Here is a 21,375-nt window from a genome sequence, read left to right on the forward strand (position 1 = left end):
CAATGCTTTTGAAACTTTTGCGTTGATAGCCAGGAACATCTGGTTCAGGCGCAATGAGTGGGTTCACGAGGGCCTCTTCACCCACCCAACTGATCTGGTAAGCCGTGCATCACGTTTTCTGCAGGAGTTCAAAGATGCGAATGTTAGAGACGGCTGTGGTGAATTGCGTGGTCAAGAACAAGGTCTGCAATGGGAGAAACCGAATGAAGGCTTTTTGAAAGTCAATTGCGATGCTTCAGTGGACAGAATTAATGAGAGACTGGGGTTGGGTGTCATCATCATAGATCACACGGGGTCTGTAATAGCTGCAAGGAGTATTACCAAGAGAGGATTTTTGGACCCCACATCAGCTGAAATTTTAGCCATGCTTCAAGGAGCAATGCTGTGCAAGGAGCTGGGTTTACAACAAGTTATAATGGAAGGAGATGCCCAAGTGGTTGTTACGGCTTTACAGAATGAAGATACGTCGAACTGCAGATGGGGTCACCTTATTGCAGATGTGCGTTCTACACTCCAATACGCCCAGAGTTGGAGCGTCCGGCATGTACGTAGGCAACGAAACGAAGCGGCACACGGTCTAGCTAAAACAGCTACCCACGATGTTATAGATAAAATTTGGATGAGAACCATTCCAGAATGTATTTGTAACATTGTTTTGACAGAGCTTAGCCTCTAGTCTTGTTATCATTCTATAAGATAATCTCAGATTTTTGCCAAAAAAAAAAAAAAAAAAATAATCGAGTTTAGTTTTGTATTCACAAATGACACATTTAGTAAGTGACTCGAGCTTAATCGATTAGCTTTATTCATTTACAACTTTGGATATGACAACTGTGCCAACCAACCTGATCAATCCTTATTAAAAAGAAAAGAACTCAAGAGTTAGTTGGTACTATCATTTCGAAATTAATGTTGAATAGTTGCGCCAAAAAAAAAAAAGAATAAGTCATTTTTAACTTTACTCTTTAGCAAAACCGTTATCCCATATTTCCTATGAAAATTTTATTATTATTATTTAAAGATAAAATAAATTATATCATACCTATTTTAATTTTAATTTTTTTTGAACAAATGAAAAAAGGGTTATCTTGAAGCAAAAAACTGTGGACCCATCAACAACAAAGTCAAAAAGAAAATACAATGTAGAAAATACAAACTATAAATTGGAAATGAGCACCACAATACGATGTTTAAAAGGTAAGAATGTTAAGAAGTAACCTCAGCGCTCAACATGCTCCAATTACACTCCTCACTACATTTGATATAAATATAGCAAATAAATATAAAACAATGGTGAAAGCTTTTAAGAAGACTGAAAAAAAATTATAGAAAATAATTTGGATGGTGAATACAAATTCAAGGACTTGATTGCAGTTCTGGAATTTGCAATGGAGGTGGCAATGGAAAGTTCCAGGGAAGTTCGCTATCTCTTTTTATAATTGTGAAAATAATTGCACCCATTTGATCTGCTGTCCACTCCCTGCTGTTGGATTATCATTATTAAGATGAGCTGTCACAATTATGATGGCCTTTGATTTTTGAACAACATTTTTTTTTCTTTTTTAATAAGATGGCCAATTATTGTATTAATCCTCCAATCCCAAGGGCCAAAGTAATTATTGGGCCAAATCTACGGAATGGCCACAAAAATAACTTCTTACCAAAAAAAATCCTATATTTTATTAGATTGTTTTTTTCTTAATTGGTTAGAGAAAATTCTTTTAATTTATGGTCCATTTAAGATTGCAATTTTAATAAGTACGATTTTAAAAATTGTGTTTTTAAAATCGCTACGGCGTTTAATAAAACATGTTAAAAAATATTTTCTTATTAAATATTTGTTATTAGAAATTGTAATTTTGGTTTAAATTCACGTTTTTTCAAATAGTCTGCTTATAGAAATTATAAATTTTTTTCTTATTTTAAATTAAGTGCTTTTTAAATCGCAATGCTAAATGTCTGATGTTTTGCGATATCTTTCAAAAACGCAGATTATTCTTGCGAAATCGCATTTTCAAACGTATCCTAATCAATTAAAATAATGATACGTGTTCAAAGTACATGTGAGAATCACATATATTTTGAACACATGTTAACTTAATAGATTGAATTTGAGAAATTTCTTATTTTCTTTAGAGGAAAACTTTGTCCAATTTGAAAGAAAAATTTGTCTCATCTTCTTTCTATTTTCTTTAAATTGATTCAGCTAACAAAATCATGGATTGAGGATTCAAATTATTTTACTACTAAAAACTCTTTTTCTTTTTCTTTTTCTGGGCTACCAAAAACCAAATGTTGATGTGTATAGAATTCAAAACTCCAACTTTTCATTTGCCAAAAAGCCTCAAAATTGTGGGGATTGTAATAATTGTGAAGAGTTTGCTTGATGCTTCAAAGAGCCTCATGCACATATTCTGTTTTGCTTTGTGGTTGCATGGATTAATGATTCAATTCTTATCCTCAATGAAAAGGAAGTTACATTTTCCTGCTCATTCTTCATATATATATATTAACACCCAAATAAAAGAATACAACACCCTCTACCAGGAAACCTCCTAGAACTCTAGATTCCACCAAAGTCCAATACAGACACCAAAAGTACAACAAGCAACTGACAATCAGCGTACAAAAAACCAAACACCAGCATGATACAACTGTACACCCAATTTTCAAAGCATACAACTGAGAGTAAACCAACTGCCAACAAAACCAAAGACAGCAACTAATCTGCCCATCAACCAACCAAACTGCACAAAAGCACAAACTGCTGCAACTGCACAACTTAGCCAAGCTGCAATTCTGTACAATCTTTTGCAGCCACTTGAATCTCCAGACAGAGACCAACAAGGATCTAACAATCAGAACAGGAAAGGTAGCTTATTAAAAGAAAGCAGCAGCAGCAGCAGCAGCATCAAGCAAGTTCAAGAAACCAGCTCAAGTACTACGATGACAATTGATTCTGGATTGAAAAAGAATAGTTTGCCATGTGCTAGAAGAAATAATGGATGAAAGAGTTCCCATCTTCATCAATGCACCATATTCCACTCACAGAGCCTCTTAACCCCCATATTGCAGCTTATAAGACTCCCACTCTCCAACCTGCCCGACCCTGACCCCGAACCCAATTCACGTATAATTCAAAGCATAAAACACTTAAAATTATTTTTATTTTTATGTCACCTAAAAACACTTATTTAAACAAAAAAAAAAAAAAAACTCTAAAAAACATTTACAAGCATAAAAATGAAAATGTTATGCTGTTTTTGTTTGGACTATTACTTACACAATCGATCAATCATCTCTGACAGCATATTATTCACCTCATTGAGTTGCATTCGTAGCTTTCCATTACCTTTTCTTCGAGATGTGGATTTCTTTAGCTTCACAATTGACATTTTCTTTAAATGCAATCTCACTATAATCGCACCCAACCCCACCCCTTTACACTCTGTGTTCACCCATTCATTATAGAATCAACAACGTGCCACACCCCTTTACATTTTGGGGTCTGACTAGACATTTGATCACTGACCAATGATTTGTAAATAGTTTTTAGATATGAGAGTCCCTTCTATCGTATCCATTCTGATAACACTCATTTTATAGCTTTCAATTACCATGTGATATATCATCAATTTAAAAAAAATACAAAAAATAAAAGTAAGAACAATCACACCAAATTAGAGAAAAAAAAAATCTCAAAATCCGTTTTTAATGCCTCAAAACCCGTGTTTGAATTTAAAACTAAAACCTAAAGGTGGAAGGTTAATCTTTAGGGATTTTATCACCCTAAAATCTAGTGTATTTTGGTCCAAGTTATTTTTGTGCACTTTTTATGATTTTGCTTATATGTTGATTATTAATTAAAGGCTATAAAACGAGTGTTATGAGGACGGTCATGATTAAAGGTTTTCTCTTTAGATATATTTATTTATTTATTTTATGGAGTTTTTATTTTTTGTGTTTTAGTATTTTGGAATATCAGAAAAAGGGGAAGGGAGAAGATTCTCAGGACCGACAAGGAAAATAATGGGAAAAAATATAGAGATGCAAGAAAAAGAAAACGAAGCGAACTGAAGGCGTGCCACATATTGTGGCGAACCACCCATCGTTGTAGAGTAGGCTCCACGTTTCCCACCTTTGCCTTCCCTCTCACAGATCCATTTTTCTCCTGAAACTCTTCTCTCTGTCTCTGTCTTTCTTCCTCACCCAAATCTTTTCTCTTTGGAAATTCATCGAAAAAATTACGAAATTCGGTCAGATTCTCTGCGCTTTAGATCACTCACACCCATAATTCAACTTCTTTTCGTAGTTCAATCCAACTTTCAAAATTCTCTTTTATACATGCGTATAGGTACGCATACACGACCCGTTTGTCAAACGTTTGTAAAAACACCTCCGTCTGTCGGAGTTTAGCCTCAATTTACAATCCAATTCTCGAGAATTTGAATCCCAGAAACAAAAATGGACGAGTTTGGCGTCCTAACCGAGCGGTTCGGCTTGAAGCCACAAGGGAAAGCTGCTCCAATGGGCGCGTCGAAACGACCCACCAGCTCAAGCAATGCCCAACCCCTCAATTCCGGATTCGATTCGGGTCTAAACTCCAAACCGTCCTCCTACTCGTCCAGATCTCTTCCGCATTCAAATACAAGAACCCAGAATTTTGGAGGTTTTGATGATTACAGTGATTTATTATTTGGGGGACCCAATAAGCCCACGAAGCAATCCGATAGTTCATTCGATTACGATTCGATATTCTCGAATAGTTCGAGTAAGAAGCCTTCGTCGTTGCCTATTTATGACGACGATGATGTATTTGGTGGATTGCCCGGGCTGAAAAGCTATGCGACTGCGAACAATGACGATGTGTTTGCCTCTTTTGCTTCGCCGCCGAAACAGAGTGCTCCAATTGATGATCTTTTGGGTAATTTGGGTGGAGTGGAGGCAAAACCGAAGAGTCCGAGCCGGAATAGATCGGTGAAGAGTGGGAGTGATTTCGATGATTTGATACCTGGGTTTGGTGGAAGCGGTCCACCCAATAATGGGTATGTAGATATTAGAAAAGAATTTGGATTGCTTAGCTTGTTCAATTTTGTTAGTAGAATCCCAATGCTCTAAACAATAGTTAAGCTCTTTATCTTAAAGGAAAAATAAAAACAAAGTTAGTTGTAGTTTTAGTATGAGGCCATGAAGTGATTTTGGTTCTTCGAAAAGTTTTTGAATTTACTATATATGTTGGGAAAATGTGGCCCTGTCTGTTATTTTTCCAAAACGTTGGAGATAGTTTGCAATGGGTTTGAAATGTTTATGTTTAGTGAATGTGTTGTTTACTGAGTGCCCAACATTCCATGTCATAAAGCAGGGATAGTTTCATAACTGTAATAAAAGTTCCCTCTATTTTGGTAGATAGATATTAATCATGTAGAAGTCAATCAGCAGTCATCACTTCATTTTCCCTGCTTTAATCTGTTTAGTGGATATTAGGATAATAATAGGAACTCTTTAACTCATTCAAATGCATATAGTAATTTTTGTTTATCAAGCATTGATATATGGAGTTAGGCACTGACTTGAATCTGAACATCTACATGCTTAGGCTTTTTTTAAAATTTTATTTTATTTTCCTATAGATTGGTGCATATAAACCCTCCATTCAATTTGATTACTTCGCAGAGTGTGGAAGATAGCAGTGTACACAAGTGAGGTGACTTGACTTATAGAATAATTGTTAGCGAATAGGTAACAATAATCTAACACAATTATTTGGGTCGTGTTTGTCTTGCTAATCACATGGTAATAAAAACCAATTATTGCTTTGTGTTTGTCACCAACAGATGCTAGATGCTTACTTTCTTTGCTTCTTTTCTTCCTGATGAAATATATTTTCTTTAAACATCGAAAAGAAAATCAGGGTTTCTGTACAGCGCACTAAGTGGTGATAGCTGAATACTGGAAGCAATAGATGATGAGGTTATGGCATTAGCAGATTTTGGAGGTGACAGTAGACAACCAAAGTTGCTGGAATTGGATTTGAATTCAGACTATTTTTGTTTCTCTGGTTTTTGATGTTTTTATCGGATCAAGTTCAATTCTACGAGATTGACAAAACAGTAACTAATCATTTGTATAAAAAAGTGTTTAAAAAATTAAGAGTACCATGATCAAGAGAAGTTTTAATAACTGAAAAATTCAGTTGAAGCATCTTGTCTTAAAGTGATGTATTTTTGTGGTTGAAACTAGAAAGGCAGAGCACTCACTTTCAAGTTTTACTTGTCACATTCGCACGAGTTCTGTTAGATGGTTAGTTAATTTTCTGAAACTTGAATTTGGTGTTATTGCTTTCTACGTGACTTCATGAGTGGTTTGTTATTATTGTTACTACTGTAACCATTGCTGTTACTATTTTATTTACTTAAACTAGTTAACTAGGTCTCAATCTTTTTATGAAGCTTATTTGTGAGTTGGTTCCTCACCTTGCATCTCATTAGAAAGATGCATACTTTATGTGACCATATTCTGGTATAAAATTTTATTACATAGCTGACCTATTTGCATTGTTAATTATTAGACAAATCTCTTTATTCTCATTTTCATAATTCTTTCACTGGACAAATGCTAGGAGTCGGACTAGTCAGCCTCGGGAATCACCTTTTCATTCAACTAAAGTGGCCTTCACTTCTTCAGATGACCCATTTGTGGTATTAGAATCAACTTCAAACCCTGCATATAGCTCCTCAGAACTTTTCTCAGATCCACTGGAACAAATCGGTAAGCTGAATAATTCTGGAGGCACAAGGCCTGGCATTTCATCAAATGCTATTCCATCATTGAGGCCCCCTCCAAAGCCAACACAAGTTTCAAATGCATATAAAGGTTCTTATTGTTTCCTCAAACTTATCAAAAAAAAAAATCCCCCTTCTGTCCTCTCATAACCTTAATAGTTGGGATACTGTTTGTGTGATGCAGTTAAGAGTTCACATGTGTCTTCAATTGACGAACTTGAGGACTTTGCCATGGGAAGGGTGCGAAATAATTCTGCGGAACAATCAGATGTACGCACTAGTAAAAAAGAGGTAAAGACCTCAGCCACAAAATCTAGTAGGTATAAAGAAGCTGAAGATGCTTCACGCCGCAATATGCAAAAGGGTGGAGATGATCTAGAGTCGTTTTTCAGTATAGGTTCTAGATCAAGCAGTGTACCAAGATCAAGGGCTACAAATTTGGTGAGAACATAGATGTGATAATTATGACCACTTTCTTAGCATCAATTAGATTATATTATTGACTTTCTCATGCACGTTTTAGGACCCTGTATTTGATGCACCAGTTCACAAGAGAGGTCCTGAAGTGCTCCAGAGGACGCCTTCTGAGACCTCAGCTGGCATAAAGAAGTCTCCTTCCACTTCATTCATAGTTGATGACCTTTCTTCGATTTTTGGTGGTAACATTTTGTTGAAATGTGATTCTCATTTCCAGTGTGGCAATTATTCTTTTGGTATGTCTTCTAAAGCTAGTTTCTTTAATGATGTTTCTTTGCAAAAGCTGCTCCATTATTTGGAGAATTTCAGGAAGTTGAAGGGGAAAGTGAAGAAAGACGAAGAGCCAGATTGGGACGTCAACAAAGGACTCAGGAGCGTGCGGTGTGTTTTCACCCCCTAGTGTAACTATATTTATATTCTTGGATGGATGAATTTAATCTCTCTCTCCACTCTTTATTTTTGATGAATGCTGAAAGTTTGTTTGATATAAAGGTGAAGGGGAGTTTGCAAGTGAAATGACAGGGGACAGTCACAAGGAAGTAATAAGACCCAAAGTGAACAATTATGATAATCTCTTATACCCTATATATTTAGTAACCATTATTTCCACAAGTTAGTCTGAAAAAAATAAAGTGAAACTTTGTGGGGCTTTGTTACCATTCTATCCCCTCTATCACTTTGGCCTTCAAATCTTGAAAAATTCACCAGCATCTGTTAACTTATAGGCAGTCCAATTAACTAGCCTTTGAGCTTCCAGACTAAGCTGCATGGCCTTGATGTTAGATTTATGGCACATAGCCAATTTTCCTTGCAGATTGACTGTGACTCTATCAAATATTGAGTTTAGGTTATATTTGTAAACACCTTTGTTGGGGTGGTTTGACAGTTTGCGGTGGTTGTATTTTCAGGCACAAGCAGTGGCTGATATGAACCAGCGTGATCTCCTAACTCAGCGGGAGCAAGAAGAAAGGCGTGTGAGTGATTACTGTATTGGGTCATACTTCTGATGCATTGATTTAGAACCTATTATACGATGGTTTTCTAAATTATTCATTTATATCTCTTGTCATCCATCTTAGATATATATGCTTTTCTCTATGTCTTTACATTTTTCTTTATGGCTTAGGGTGGGGTGGCGTGGCTTATAATTTACAAACAATTCTGATCTATTTTGGTACTTTTTCCGCTGTTAATATCATTATTTTTATTCTCTGATATAGCTACTTAGTATTTTTAATCATTATGTGGGCAGAGGATTGCTGACACCGTGGATATTGAAATAAAGCGCTGGGCAGCAGGGAAGGAAGGCAATATGCGTGCACTGTTATCATCATTGCAATATGTGCGTTTTAATTTATTAACATTAATTTTCTTACTTTTCAAATAAGTAAATAGATAAATCAATAAAGTTTGATTTCTCTTCTTCACTTTTCATAATTTAGCGTAGATCGTGTTAACTACTTACATGGTTGGTTTTCCACATCCTAGTGGTTTTCTAGGGAAAGAAAGTAAGAATTAGAACTTATGAAAGTGAAGTCATGATATCAATTTTCATTAGTGGAATTGAATTTCAGAAGGCTAGGTTAAAAACCATCATATTAATCAAAGCTCAGAAAAGAGGTCTCTCAGAGTTCCTGCATAGAACGTATCTATTCTCTTAGGAGAAAACCAGTAGTTATTTTAGTTAGAATGATGGTGACCTCTTTAATTGCTGAATCCTGACTAGTTTAGTATTCCATGCTTCGACTACAATTGCCAAAAAAAAAAAAACACTATTTTCTGTAGATAACTGAATCCTTCGCCTTTGTAATGATAAACAGGTGCTTTGGCCTGAATGTGGTTGGCAGCCAGTGTTACTGACAGATATAATTACCTCTACCTCCGTTAAAAAGGTTTATAGAAAGGCAACATTATGCATCCATCCTGATAAGGTTCAACAGAAAGGTGCCAGTCTCAAGCATAAATATACTGCAGAGAAGGTTTTTGATATCCTAAAGGTACCTAACTATTTCATATATATTTAAAAGGCATATCAGACCTTTGCAATTAATTCATTCATCAAAGAGGCATTTGTCTTAATGCTTAATGTAGTTTATAAAAAATAAAAAATAAAAATTAAAGGAGAAATCTCAGTGAAACTAATGTTTGGTAAAGCAGTGTTACATATATGAGGTGGACTTTTTACCCCGAATATGTGTGTGTTTCCTTTTTTTAGCGTATGGTGGTCTCCTTATTCTGGCTTAGAACTTGCAACCAATATTGTTCACACTAATCACCTAAATGTGTTATTTAACAACTAAAAATTATTCAACAATTGTGGTTCCTTTTAGATGTTCCTAATTCATCATTATAGTGGAAACTAATTTCGTTCATCATTTCTAGTGGAAACCAATTATGTTAATTATTCTTAAAGTAATACTATTCTTCACACCGGCTGACGTGGCGTGTTTTAAGTGACTTCCCATGTTAGACACTTAAAAAAAAAAAAAAAAAACTTCTTATACGTCAGCCGATGTGAAATAGATATGAAGAGTAGCACTACTCTTATTCTTAATGAGCATTAACATTTCCATGTCCATCCTAGCCCTAGTTAGCCCGGCTGGCAAAATGGTACCTGGCAAGTACCTATTTATTCTATGCATGCTTTTTTATAATAAGATTTTAGATTAGATGCATGAATTATCTAAAACCTTATTATAAAAAAAACATGCATAGAATAAACGGGTACCTAAGTTAGGCTAACGCAATCATGTGTCCATTACTTTTGTTTCAAACTTTGTTGTATAGAGTGGGTATAATCTCATGAGTAAGGGCTAGCAGTAGGTTTTACTGTTGCTTGCTGGTTATTACCAATTTCAGTTATATCTTTGTTTTATCTTTTTTATGTCAATTTGGCAAGTTGATCTGTGGTAATTAAATATTATGAGAAACTAGTACAGAATGCTTTTTTTGACTGGCAATATTGATGCTTATGTTCCACATACCACAGCCAAAAACTCGAAAAATATTTCTTAATTGGTTCTTAATTAGTCGTCACAGGATCTGAATATCATTCTCTTGTTGCTGTGTGTCCACTGTTGCATTATTTCTCATCTGATCTCAAAATTATAAGATATAATTCTTTTTAATGTTAGTGTCAAATTTGACAACTATTGCTCACTCTTCAAAAACAGGAAGCTTGGAACAAGTTCAATGTGGAGGAACTTTCTTAGATACCTCTGGTGATTTGTTCCATTTCTGTTTTTGGGGCTACATTTGTCAGCAAAATTACAAGCATCTCTTTTGGGGAGGAAAATGCATACAACTGTTATCCTGCAAGTTTTAAAATACTGTGGCCTGAGTTCTGCTTACTCTCATTTGTTTAGAAACATTCTTTTTATGCCTGCAGGATTTTCGACAAGGTAATACTTACAATATCATGCAAAGTAACGTGTTTTTTTCTAAGTCATGTAAATTGTAAAGAGATGTTGACACAGGAAATTTGTAGGATATTCAAGGTTTACTGGTTTCACCCACCCTAAAATCCACCCATCCCAATGATTTTGATAGTGGGACCTTTTGTTCTCTCCCTCTGTGAGTTGGTCGGTAATCACTACAATTATAAGAACAGATTTATGTCAATGATTTTGTGTAATAGTATGAGTATCATTTATTGAAGATTTTTGACCTGCCAACTAACCGTTGGGCTTATGTTTCATTTTGCATATGAGGATCTTTATAACGGTCAAAGAGTTCTGTTACCTACCAAAAGAAAACAAAAATAAAAATCAGTTCTGTTACAACTTTTAAGGTGGGAAACAAGAACTCTTCATTTCAAATGAACTAGATAATATCCGGTTAGTTATAGTAGACGGGGTATTTTTGCCTTTTCACTTTTTAAGGGGACAAAAATACTTCTTAACTATAACTCACTGGATATTATTCAATTCATTTGAAATTGACAGGATCCTAATTCTTAAGGCGGTGGTGTTTGGTTTGGGGCATTTAACATTCTTTTGGATGCCTGAAAATAGGATAGAAATTTGCTACAAACTAATATAATAAAGTGACATGTGTTCCATAGTTATTAAAAAAGCATGTGGGAGAAGCACATGTTACTAAAAAAATATGCGTTTCTTAGATGCTAAGGGATGTATGTCACATTATTAGATTGGTTGTTAGCAAATTTTTGTCTAATTTCTCTTTTAAAAATTTTGATGAGTAAATTGAAACAACTGATACTTTAGGAATGAAATTGAAACTATACATATAATTTGGAAATCAAAATCACATTTTAACCTTTTCTTTAATATAGCAATTTGGGATGCATTCCCTTTCATGGCACAACCACAAATGTTATGGACAAAACTATGGGCCACTGGAAGTCTAGAAGGCATTCTTTTAGCTCCATTTGGTCCAAGAACATGTTAAGTAACCATCCAAGTTTTTCCTTTAGTGTGGGAGCAGCCAAAAATGTCATGAACTGAGGAATAAATAAGAATCTTTGATCATAAGAATTTGACTCCAATTATATGTTACAATTCAAAAAGAAAAAGAAAAAAAGAAACTTCTATATTTAGAGGTAAATGAGATGGGCAAATCACAAAATGAAATGGAAGTTTTTTCTGATGAATTGGCTATGGTTTAAGTTAAATTACACATTGATTAACAGTGTCATCATCTTTTAAGTTATAGTATCACATGCTTACACCACTCATTCTCTATAAATGTAACATGCATCATAGGGTGTGCAGATTTTTGGGGTTCAAACCCTTGACCTGCCAAAAACACGGTTTCGATTCGTGCAGGTGAGCTTCCGATGGTAGGCAAAAGGCGCAAGCGGATTCCTGTTTTGGTTTCCAATGAAAGTCAAAGGTTTTCGTTTTCGACAAAATTTTTTGTTTTTTAAAAAAGATACATAACTAATAAAACAACACCATTTTATGTTAATGACATTTTTTTAAGGGAAAACGGCATTGTTTTGAATACTACACAAACCTTAAATCACTTCTTCCCTTCTCTCTCTCCCTCCCTCCTGGCCTCCTGGGTTGTTATTTATGTTATTCTTCCCTACTATGCCTTCGTCCACATTCTTCACATCAACACCTGGGGTTTCGCTTCTTTATTTTTATTTTTTTTCAATTTTGTTGCCCCTCCCTCCCTCCCTCTTTCCTGGGTTGTTATTTTTCTCTACTATGCCTTCGTCCACATTCTTCACATCAACGCCTCGGTTTTCGCTTCTTTAATTCTTTTTTTTTTTTTTGAATTTTGTCGTCGTTGTCATCATCTTCTTCTTCTAGGTTTTACTCAATCTCTATGCAATTCAGTGTTTGGAAGTCGGTTTTTCTATGTCTTCTTCACTCATTGAAGGTAAGAGCCATGGGGGAGATGGTTTAGGACAACGTCAAACAAGATTTCTTTGTCATATCTCTTCCGACACTTCTGCCCAACTATGCCTCCAACGTTTTGGTACTAGAGGCAGGGTGAAAATGGCCTCTGTCAGAAGAAGAGTTGGAGGTTTTCCAACTCTTTCGACCCTGGCAGAGGTGAAATGCGAAAACCCCATTTTCGGCTCCACGACCTCTTATGCACATGTACCCCTAACGAAACAAAGGTGATAAGTGGGTGTTGTAGTTTACAATTTAACCCTACCACATATGATAATAATTGTAATAAATTCTATAAACGCCTAGCAATTAACCAAGTATTTTATCTATATGCTGCTTAGGCATCCAAACATGTCACTATATTGCATCACCATGTGGTCACATGTGGGTAAGATGGCAACTTCATTTGAAATGGGATTATCAATTGATTCAAGCAAATACTCAATTTAGTTTCACTCCATTCAAACTAAACATGTACCTCCATTGAATAAAACAATAAAGAAAGACAAGAATCATCACGATCTTTGCTTTGTCTTTGCTCTAGCATTAACATGTCTAAATTAAGTGAAACTCTACAGTAATTTGTGAATGAATCTTTGCTTTCCCTTGAATCTTGGAGATTCTTCTTTCCTTTTCCACTAATAATATGTAATAATGGTAAAAGGAAAACACTTTTCTCCATCTTTATTGGCAAAGAGGGAGGTATCTCCTAGAAAGCCCACTCCCACCACCAAAGGCAACAACAACCCATTAGTGGTCACGCCGTCACAGGCTTGGACCTTAAGAAAAGCACCAAGAGATATTCTTTAGCAAAAGTCCGATGACTGCGACTGAAGGCCCACCACTTGCACTCCATTTGCCCTCCCGTGGCGGCGGGGGTTGGCCGCCTTTCCCCACTACCGCCTCTTCAACCACAATCAATGCAAGTTACATGAATATGCACCACTTCATGCTATTTTTTTCTTTGTTTTGGCTGAAATGGGGAGCCCCATGACCAGCACATGCATATATATATCATTACGAAAATCTATGTTTGGTGGGCGGGCGATCTCAAGTGCTAAACTTGATGATTGTAATTTTCCTTTATATATCCATCAGCTTGTTCGTATTTGTTTAAGGGAAAGTGGCGTATCACAATATCATGCATATCTGAAATCTCTATGCACATATCTGTCCTTTGCAGTGCATGGGAAACGTGCAGAAAGTAGTACTATTTCAACTACCAAGAGTACTGGAGCACTTTGTGCTGCGGCCAGAGGGATGTTAACACTCTCTGCTCATTCAATTGATGTTGTTTTAGAAACTATCACGATTCACATGTAGATTATATATCATGAGTGTAAAACTCAGTATCAAATTAATCACTTAGTTTTTATTTTTGCAATCAACTCCATGCATTATGCTTGAGTTTTCAAATGTATTCTTCAATCCACTCTTCGTCAATTTTTCTTATACAAAAGTACAATGTACGTATGAAACAAATTTTGCTAAAAAAGCAAAAAAACATACCCAAAAAAAAAAAAAAAGTCACTACAAAAAAATTAACTTTTACTGACTACCCATTAGTGACGTTTTAAGTGCAAAAAATGTCACTAATGGTTGGTGACATGTCAATAGCGATGTAGGTGGCAGGTCAAAAATTATGGTGTCACTACTAGGATTTTAATGACGTGTTGATTTACCACACATCCCCGTGACATGTGAAATTCCACACGTCAACTGGTTGAGGGTGGAGGGAGCCACACCCTTCCTCTATGGGTGCGTAGGGTTGGGTACGTATCGGTTAAATCGATGATGGTACGTAGAAGTATTTTTGCCTACTGAACCGAAAAAGTCGGGTAAGTCAATTAATTAACCGACATCATACTGACAATAATAAATTTCGACCATTTCGGTTAAGTTGCTTAACTTGGTGAAGTTGATTAAATGTTGGTCGATTAAGTCGGTTAGTCATGGGCTTTTATATTGGTCCAAGCCTTTTTTATGGGCTAACATGGATTTTTTGGGCCTAAATGTTTTTTTTTTTGGCTAAACAAGTGATGCAAAAAACTGTTGAGAGCCAAGTCAATTAAGTCGGTTCAGTTAACCGATGAAATAAAAAAGCTACTGCCTACCAAACCAAATCGAACCAACATTGAAACAACCTTTTTTTTTTTTGTAATTTTTTAACTCCAACTATCGACTGCGGAAAGTCGATAGGCAGTCAGTAGTGCTTTGGTAGGCGGCAATCGGATATTTTGTCTACCCCTATAGGTACTGGGGCCTTCTTGCAATGGAAGGAATGTGCATGTGCACCCACTCAGGGCCAACTCAAGAGTAGGGCCAATTAGGCCACTATGGCTCTGCCTAAAGCCCCCTAATTTGTAAGCCCTCCACCCAGGGACGGAACTAGAACTTCTTATAGGAAGGGGCCAAAGCATTAATGAAAAATTTATTAAAATAAGGAGGCTAAAGCACGAATGAAAAATATATTAACATTAATTAAACATTACATGAATATATAATAGCTTTTATATGTCAAATCACCCAATTGGTTGCGTACTATTTTTTCCTTAGTTTTATTTTTTAAATGTTTCTTGGTTCTTTGGGGTTTCATTTTTTAATTTTTTTTTTTTTTTTTATGAACTAAAAACTACTCTAAACTATAGTTATCAAATAACAATTAGAAAATATTATAGTTTGCAATCAAATAACTATAATTAATATTCAATAATCATAATCTTTGAATTACAAGACCGCTTAGATTTAGAATTAAGCTTAGTTTACATGCATTAAGTGGTTTTGCATATATTCTATTGCGTGTATATATATATATATATATATATATATATATATGATAACATTAAGTATTAAGTAATACACAATTAATTAAATCCTAATTACAACCCACTATCTTACAAGAAAAGACCAAATGAATTAGCTATGATCATTTTTAAATTAATTTTAATATTCAACATAAAAATTTATTATATTAGTATTTTAAATTAAAAATGCTTGATTTTATCTTATTGCCTTATGCCTCCGCCCGCCTTGACCCTACCCACTCTCTTGCGGGTGGTGGGTGAAAGACATATGCCTACCCCTTAGCTAGGGGAGACCACCCCCACCCCAAGTGGACAAGGTAGGGGGAGGCAACCTCACCCACCCACAATTCAACACTCCCACTCCCCCACTCCCCCTTCTCCCTCCTTATCTTTTAATTTTCAAGTTTTGCCCTTTTATTTTGTCTTGGTAATTTTTTTAGGGACATAATTGGCAAAACATTAATGGAATGATCTATTTGAAATTTGAACATAATGCATGGAGTTGATTGCAAAAGTTAGACTCTCAAGGAACAATATTCTTCGATCTTTCCTTTCTTACTCTATTCGGTCCACCACTACTCATGATTTAAAATGTCACAAGGGAAATCAATCAATTGGGTAGGTTTGTTGATCCTAGATTCCTATGGTTAAGCAAAGAAAAAAGAGAACTGGTTTTTAGTATACTCCCGTAGAACTGCTATACAACTACGAGATGTGGCAGTAAATATCAGTAATTAATTGATTTTTATTTTTACAAGTCCTTTTTAATCCAAATATTGATTTTCATCAACACATCATAATAGTTATATGGCAGCTGTATGAAAGTCTACTAAGGGCTTGTTTGAGTGGCTTACAAGTGTGTTTAACACTCAAAAAATCTGTTTAAAGAAAAAAGTATCCGTTTGATAAAAAAATTTGAAAGTACTTTTAAGAGTCCAAAAAGTCAAAAAAATGACCAAAACGTTAAGTTTTTACCAAAAAGCGTTTTTCAATCCCAAACTTGCTCTAAATATCATTACTGAAAAAAAAAAAAAAAAAAAAATTTAACACCTTTTCTCTTAATTCTCTATTTCGTCTACTTTAATGGCATTAGAATGTAACCATCATGAGCCAAGCATGCAGTACTTGAACTGGCAACCTTCAGTTCAGTGAACATGGAGTTGAGTGATCAGTAGTGGTGTACTGTGTACATGTTTCAAGATCCAGCACTCACATGCCGGCATCACTTTCCTTTCCTTTTTTTTTTCCTTTGGTCCCTATTGAGTAGTAACGGACGCATTACAAGCCATTGCCTCTACGGAAAACTAGCATATATATATATATATATATATATATATATCCCTAACTGGAAAATATTCTCTCTAGGACACTATTTTCCATCCATGGATTCCACTTTCAAGTAGTATCATTTCTTCACCACCATTAGAAATAATGGTGGTGGGGGCTCTTCTCATTCCGATTGATGGTTAACAGATGCCGAAGCTGACCCATCTTTTACTGTAAGCAGTTCTACCACTGACCCAGATCTTGTATACACCTATAAAGGTTATCACATATATTGATACTTATGGTCTATTGGCCTCGTGAGACATCACTTTCTGTTTGATAGAATGCGCCTATGGCGGTATGCATTGGATGGTCTTGATTGATTCTCTATTTTTTCCTATATTTGTTAGTGGTGAAATTAAATATGCACCTTCGATGGTGCTTGTGAATTAAGGTACCAATTCTGACGTATGGGATGAGACCTTTTTGGCCTTACATGACTGAAACAGTAGTGGTCTCTGCACATGCATTCATTTCATGGAAGGAATGATTTAAACTTGTATATTGTGTGAAGAATGAATTAGGTAATTTGCTTATGCTCTTCATTTTGCAGTGGAAAATAGAGGGTAATTAATTATGTATTTAGGAAGGAAACAACTTTGTGGTTTAATTCCAAATACATATACATACAAGGTCCCGCCTTAGTTTTTCTTGAAAACAGTACTAAAAATAAACACAAGTCGACTAATTCAGCAACCGGCAGGACAATGAAAAGCACCCATCTAAGGATGTTGTTATGAACACTAACAAGAACTGAAATCCTAACGACCAATTCTTCCTTGTTTTAGAAATGTTCATCAACGGTGACAGCAATTGAAGTAGTTCAACCTAACTAGTAGCTGGTGCTGAAGGGCTTATAAGTCTTGAGATCAAGAACAACTCCAGCTATTGAGCCGGCAGCGGCGGCTATGGTGATGATGAGGCAGGCAACGCTAAGTATTTGAAGGCAAAGCCATTTTGTGCTCCACTTTGGGATCTTCTTCTGCGCTATATACATCTCCACAGGGAAATAAACTGTGAGAGGCCAAAATCCCAAAGCCCCAAGAAGTCCAACCACGTCGTTAAAGAACGGTAGAAGCATTGATATCACAGTGGTTGTGATCACAAAAAGTGTCCTCCAAACCAACCGGAAGAGGTTGAGTCTGAACGGGCGGAAACCGGGGACCGGGACCATGATTTCCTTGGTGATAAATTCACTATCCGGGAATCTTTTTGCTGCGTATTTCTCAATGAAGGCGAAAAGAGGTTGGCAATAAACTTGGTATGCGCCAACAAGGTGGATTACAATTGCAGCATTTGCTATGTCAAGCAGCCAAAAAGGGTTGTAGAACCCAAAACCAGTGAGGAGGTTTCCAGGCGAGTTGTCTCCAAAAGCAGCATAACCCATGCACCCACAAAGCATGTAGAAGAGGGTTGTGACTGAAACGCTGATTAGAGTGGCCTTCTTCATTGTCTTGGACTCTGATGGTGGGGATTTCACCGTGTCCTGTTTTACACCATATTAGTTAGTTCAGTATATATATAACTCCCTTGTTTTTCATAACCGGGGTATCCGGGACCGTCAAGCACTCTCTCTAAAATATACCTGAATTTCAATAAGGATCATGGAGTAAGAGTATGCAAAAGCTATGTCCCCGAGTGCTTGGAAGCTCCTCCATATCTTTTGGGTTTGAGTCACAGCGCCAAGAGATGCATCGCCAATGCTTATACCAGTCAGACTTCCTCTGATCTTTCCATTTTCTGGAAAATGAGCAAGCAAAGAAGAAAACCCAAGTCAGCCTTACTACAACCAATTTCAGTTCTCCAAAACAAGTCAAGATTTAGAAAAAAAAAAATCTGGGTATATTGACCTGCTACTTTAGTGATACCAAGTGCAAGACCAATTGTTGAATAAGTGAAGGACATCACAGCTGCAACAATGGAGAGCCACCACAGCTGATCAAAGTCGGGAATTTGAGAGAAAACTATTTGAATGATGCCAAACGCAATCATGTAAGGATTGCTGCTCATGTGACATGGATCTTTGTCGTGGCTGCTGTGGAAGCAATTAGACCTTTTGATTGCCCTGTTTGATCAAAACCCAAAAGACCCATTAGCCACCCCCCAAAGAGTTCGAAACACCGAATTCTATCAATTTAAGATTTCAAACTTACATCATGCTTATGGCTGATGCAATTGTGTAACCAATAGCAACTCCAAAAAGGTTCAGGTACTGAACAAGCCCACATATTTTGACCTTTCCTCCACCTAGAAGAATAAAAAGATATTGAGATACAAAAAACTTTTAAGAAAAATCAACCGCCTTTTCAATTTGATTGGAACGGTCAAAATATATCAAAAGTTACCTAGGTTGGATTGAACAGCATCCATGTAAGTATAGTTTCTCTTGCCGGTGACAGAGTCGCCGGAACGGTAGCAGGCGGAGAGGAGTGTGGAAGTGTAGTATGTCACAAAGGAGAACAAGAACATGACAGCAGGACCAGCCACCCATCCCAGCTGAGCAATCGCCCAAGCCAATGCCAGCACCCCAGACCCAATCACAGCCGTTATTATGTGAGCACTTGCCGTATAAACCGTCCCTGGAAAAAAAAAAACAGGGTTGGTAACAAAAACATTCAGCAACAAACGACTTTTGGTTTGGTTTTTCTATATGCTAAAATTTACCAGTTCGCTTGAGACGGCCATCGTCGTCGAAGCACTTGGAGCCGGTTTGTGGGTGGCTGTCGCCGGAAACGTCGAAAACTTGGTGGTGCGGAAGCTGGTTCCTTGCGGCAGCGTTGTCACCCATCTTACCAACAAAAGTAATTAAGCCTTTTTTTGGTGAGAGATAGATACAAAAGAAGCTCCAACGTCTTGTTTTAAGTAAACTTAAATGTAAAATCTGTGAAAGCAACAAATGGGTGTTTTTGTTCGATGGAGCTAAGCCTAGTTATGGCTGTTTTAACTCTCACAGGCAGCAACTGACAGCGAGATTCAGAGCTTTTGACACGCTCTCAAGAGTCACAGAAACCCAAAGAGATTCAGAGCTTTTGAGAAGATGAGTGGAAGAGAGGCTTTTGCTTGTGTCTCAGAGACTGATCTCTTGCAGTCTGTAGCTGCTGAGGAGTGAATTGATTTTGGGAGCGAGCGTGGGGTATATATAGCTGCGGTGAGGCCCGTGAGGGGATGAAAATGGTGGTACAGACCCCCCACGTGGTCTAAAAGACCCACTGAGTGCGCATGTGTCGACGACCGACTCCCGTACTATTTTCTTCTTTCCGTGTTCCTAAAACACACTACCCCCACCACCAGGCCTCACCTCCTCTGACTCAAACAATCTTCTTCAATTTCTCCTCTTTTTTCCTCATTCTTATGAGTAGGGCTGAGCAAATTACCGATTAACCGACTTTCGACCGACTTTCGACCGATTTCGACCGACACCGACCGTTACCGACTAAATGGCGGACAATAGGCGGCATGATTTTTTTTATTCCGAATTTTTCGGTTCGGTAGGCGAAAGAGGTTTTTTAACCGAACCGACTTTACCGACCGACTTTTGACCGACTTTACCGACAAATTTGCCACTTTTCCACATACCGACTTAACCGACACCGACTTTACCGACTTCCGACCGACACCGACTTTACCGACCGCATTTGGTTCGAAATGCGAAATAAAATAAAATTTGACGGAATAAGTCGGTGAAATAACCGACTTTACCGACATTGTCGGTTCGAAAGGCGAAAATAAAATTTTTTTACCGAAACCGACATTACCGACCGACGCTCAGCCCTACATCATTACATGCCAATTCCCTAGAGCTCTACACGCCTGACGCTACAGTACACGCCTACATCATGCAGTCATCCTCTTAGCCTCTTTCTAGAAATGTTTTGTTTTTTATGAGAAAATATATTCGTTAGAAATAAAATATTACCATTTATTTTCTATTTATTATTTAGCCATCTAGGGAAAGCCAAGAGCCAAAAATATAAACCGCTGTCAGCCTAGTAAGCCTACCATGGGCATTTTAAATATCAGAGTCTCTATATTTGCCACTTTACCTCTCCTCTTTGCTTGCTCTTTTCTGAGTTTTTCTTCTCTGCCTATCTCATCATTTTCTCTTCCTCTCCGACTCCGAGTGACTAAGTCTCTTGTCCTATCTCCAAGAACTGCTTCATAATTCCTTTGCCAAATCAGGTTTTATTGTTCTATTTTTGTCATTTATTTTATTATAGTCATAATTTTTTTTTGATAAATCGTGTTTGTTTAATTTGTTAGTATTTTTAATTAAACATGTCTACTAGAAAATATGCATCTGGATATGAAAAACTTAAAAAAAAAAAAAAAAAAGAAGAGAAAAGTAGACAAATTGATTGAATCTCAAAGAGGAGCTCTAAATAAATTTGTTATTAGCAATAAACAAAATATTGAGGATAATTTAGGTGAAAAACTCATAAATGAACAAGAAACTCATCAAAAAGAATTAGAAGATAATGAAAATGTTATTGATGTATCTAATTCTTTTGCTACAAATATTTATGACCCTGGCCAATGGAAAAATATTGATGCAAAATTAAGGGATTTGTTAGTAGAAAATGGTCCAATATGATACAATACTATAGATTTTCCTAAAGATGA

At 36.5% G+C, this 21,375-nt stretch overlaps 2 protein-coding genes across 4 annotated transcripts in view; one reads left to right on the forward strand and one right to left on the reverse strand.

Annotated features, from left to right (window-relative positions):
• Positions 1 to 4,033: 4,033 nt before the first annotated feature.
• LOC132184284 (auxilin-related protein 2) lies at positions 4,034 to 10,881 on the forward strand. 3 transcript variants are annotated; one of them, XM_059597855.1, is made up of 9 exons: positions 4,041 to 5,045; positions 6,620 to 6,873; positions 6,967 to 7,223; positions 7,306 to 7,438; positions 7,543 to 7,640; positions 8,168 to 8,233; positions 8,512 to 8,601; positions 9,080 to 9,256; positions 10,433 to 10,881. In XM_059597855.1, the coding sequence occupies exons 1-9, from the start codon at positions 4,465 to 4,467 to the stop codon at positions 10,469 to 10,471; spliced, it is 1,695 nt and encodes a 564-aa protein (XP_059453838.1). In that variant the 5' UTR covers positions 4,041 to 4,464; the 3' UTR covers positions 10,472 to 10,881. The 3 variants fall into 3 exon arrangements, with proteins under 3 accessions (XP_059453840.1, XP_059453838.1, XP_059453837.1); XM_059597854.1 differs by having other exon boundaries at positions 4,042 to 5,045; positions 7,306 to 7,441; XM_059597857.1 differs by lacking the exons at positions 9,080 to 9,256; positions 10,433 to 10,881 and having other exon boundaries at positions 4,034 to 5,045; positions 7,306 to 7,441; positions 7,543 to 7,660.
• A 6,455-nt stretch (positions 10,882 to 17,336) lies between these two features.
• LOC132184363 (amino acid permease 3) overlaps positions 17,337 to 21,375 on the reverse strand; it is a 6,222-nt gene continuing 2,183 nt past the window's right edge. Inside the window, exons 2-7 of the mRNA XM_059597976.1 lie at positions 19,420 to 19,543; positions 19,101 to 19,334; positions 18,909 to 19,002; positions 18,606 to 18,820; positions 18,341 to 18,495; positions 17,337 to 18,241 (exon numbers count right to left, since the gene is read on the reverse strand). Of these exons, the coding sequence (XP_059453959.1) occupies positions 17,588 to 18,241; positions 18,341 to 18,495; positions 18,606 to 18,820; positions 18,909 to 19,002; positions 19,101 to 19,334; positions 19,420 to 19,543 (1,476 nt within the window). The 3' untranslated portion in view covers positions 17,337 to 17,587. The remainder of the gene's footprint in view (positions 18,242 to 18,340; positions 18,496 to 18,605; positions 18,821 to 18,908; positions 19,003 to 19,100; positions 19,335 to 19,419; positions 19,544 to 21,375) is intronic.

Source organism: Corylus avellana, chromosome ca6, assembly GCF_901000735.1.
Source record: "Corylus avellana chromosome ca6, CavTom2PMs-1.0".
NCBI lineage: Eukaryota > Viridiplantae > Streptophyta > Magnoliopsida > Fagales > Betulaceae > Corylus > Corylus avellana.

Coding starts and splice junctions, on each gene's coding strand:
- LOC132184284 (XM_059597854.1), top strand. CDS start 4,465: ATGGACGAGTTTGGCGTCCTAACCGAGCGGTTCGGCTTGAAGCCACAA. Junction 6,874..6,966: donor AGTTTCAAATGCATATAAAG/GTTCTTATTGTT, acceptor TGTGTGATGCAG/TTAAGAGTTCACATGTGTCT. Junction 7,442..7,542: donor CCTTTCTTCGATTTTTGGTG/GTAACATTTTGT, acceptor TCTTTGCAAAAG/CTGCTCCATTATTTGGAGAA.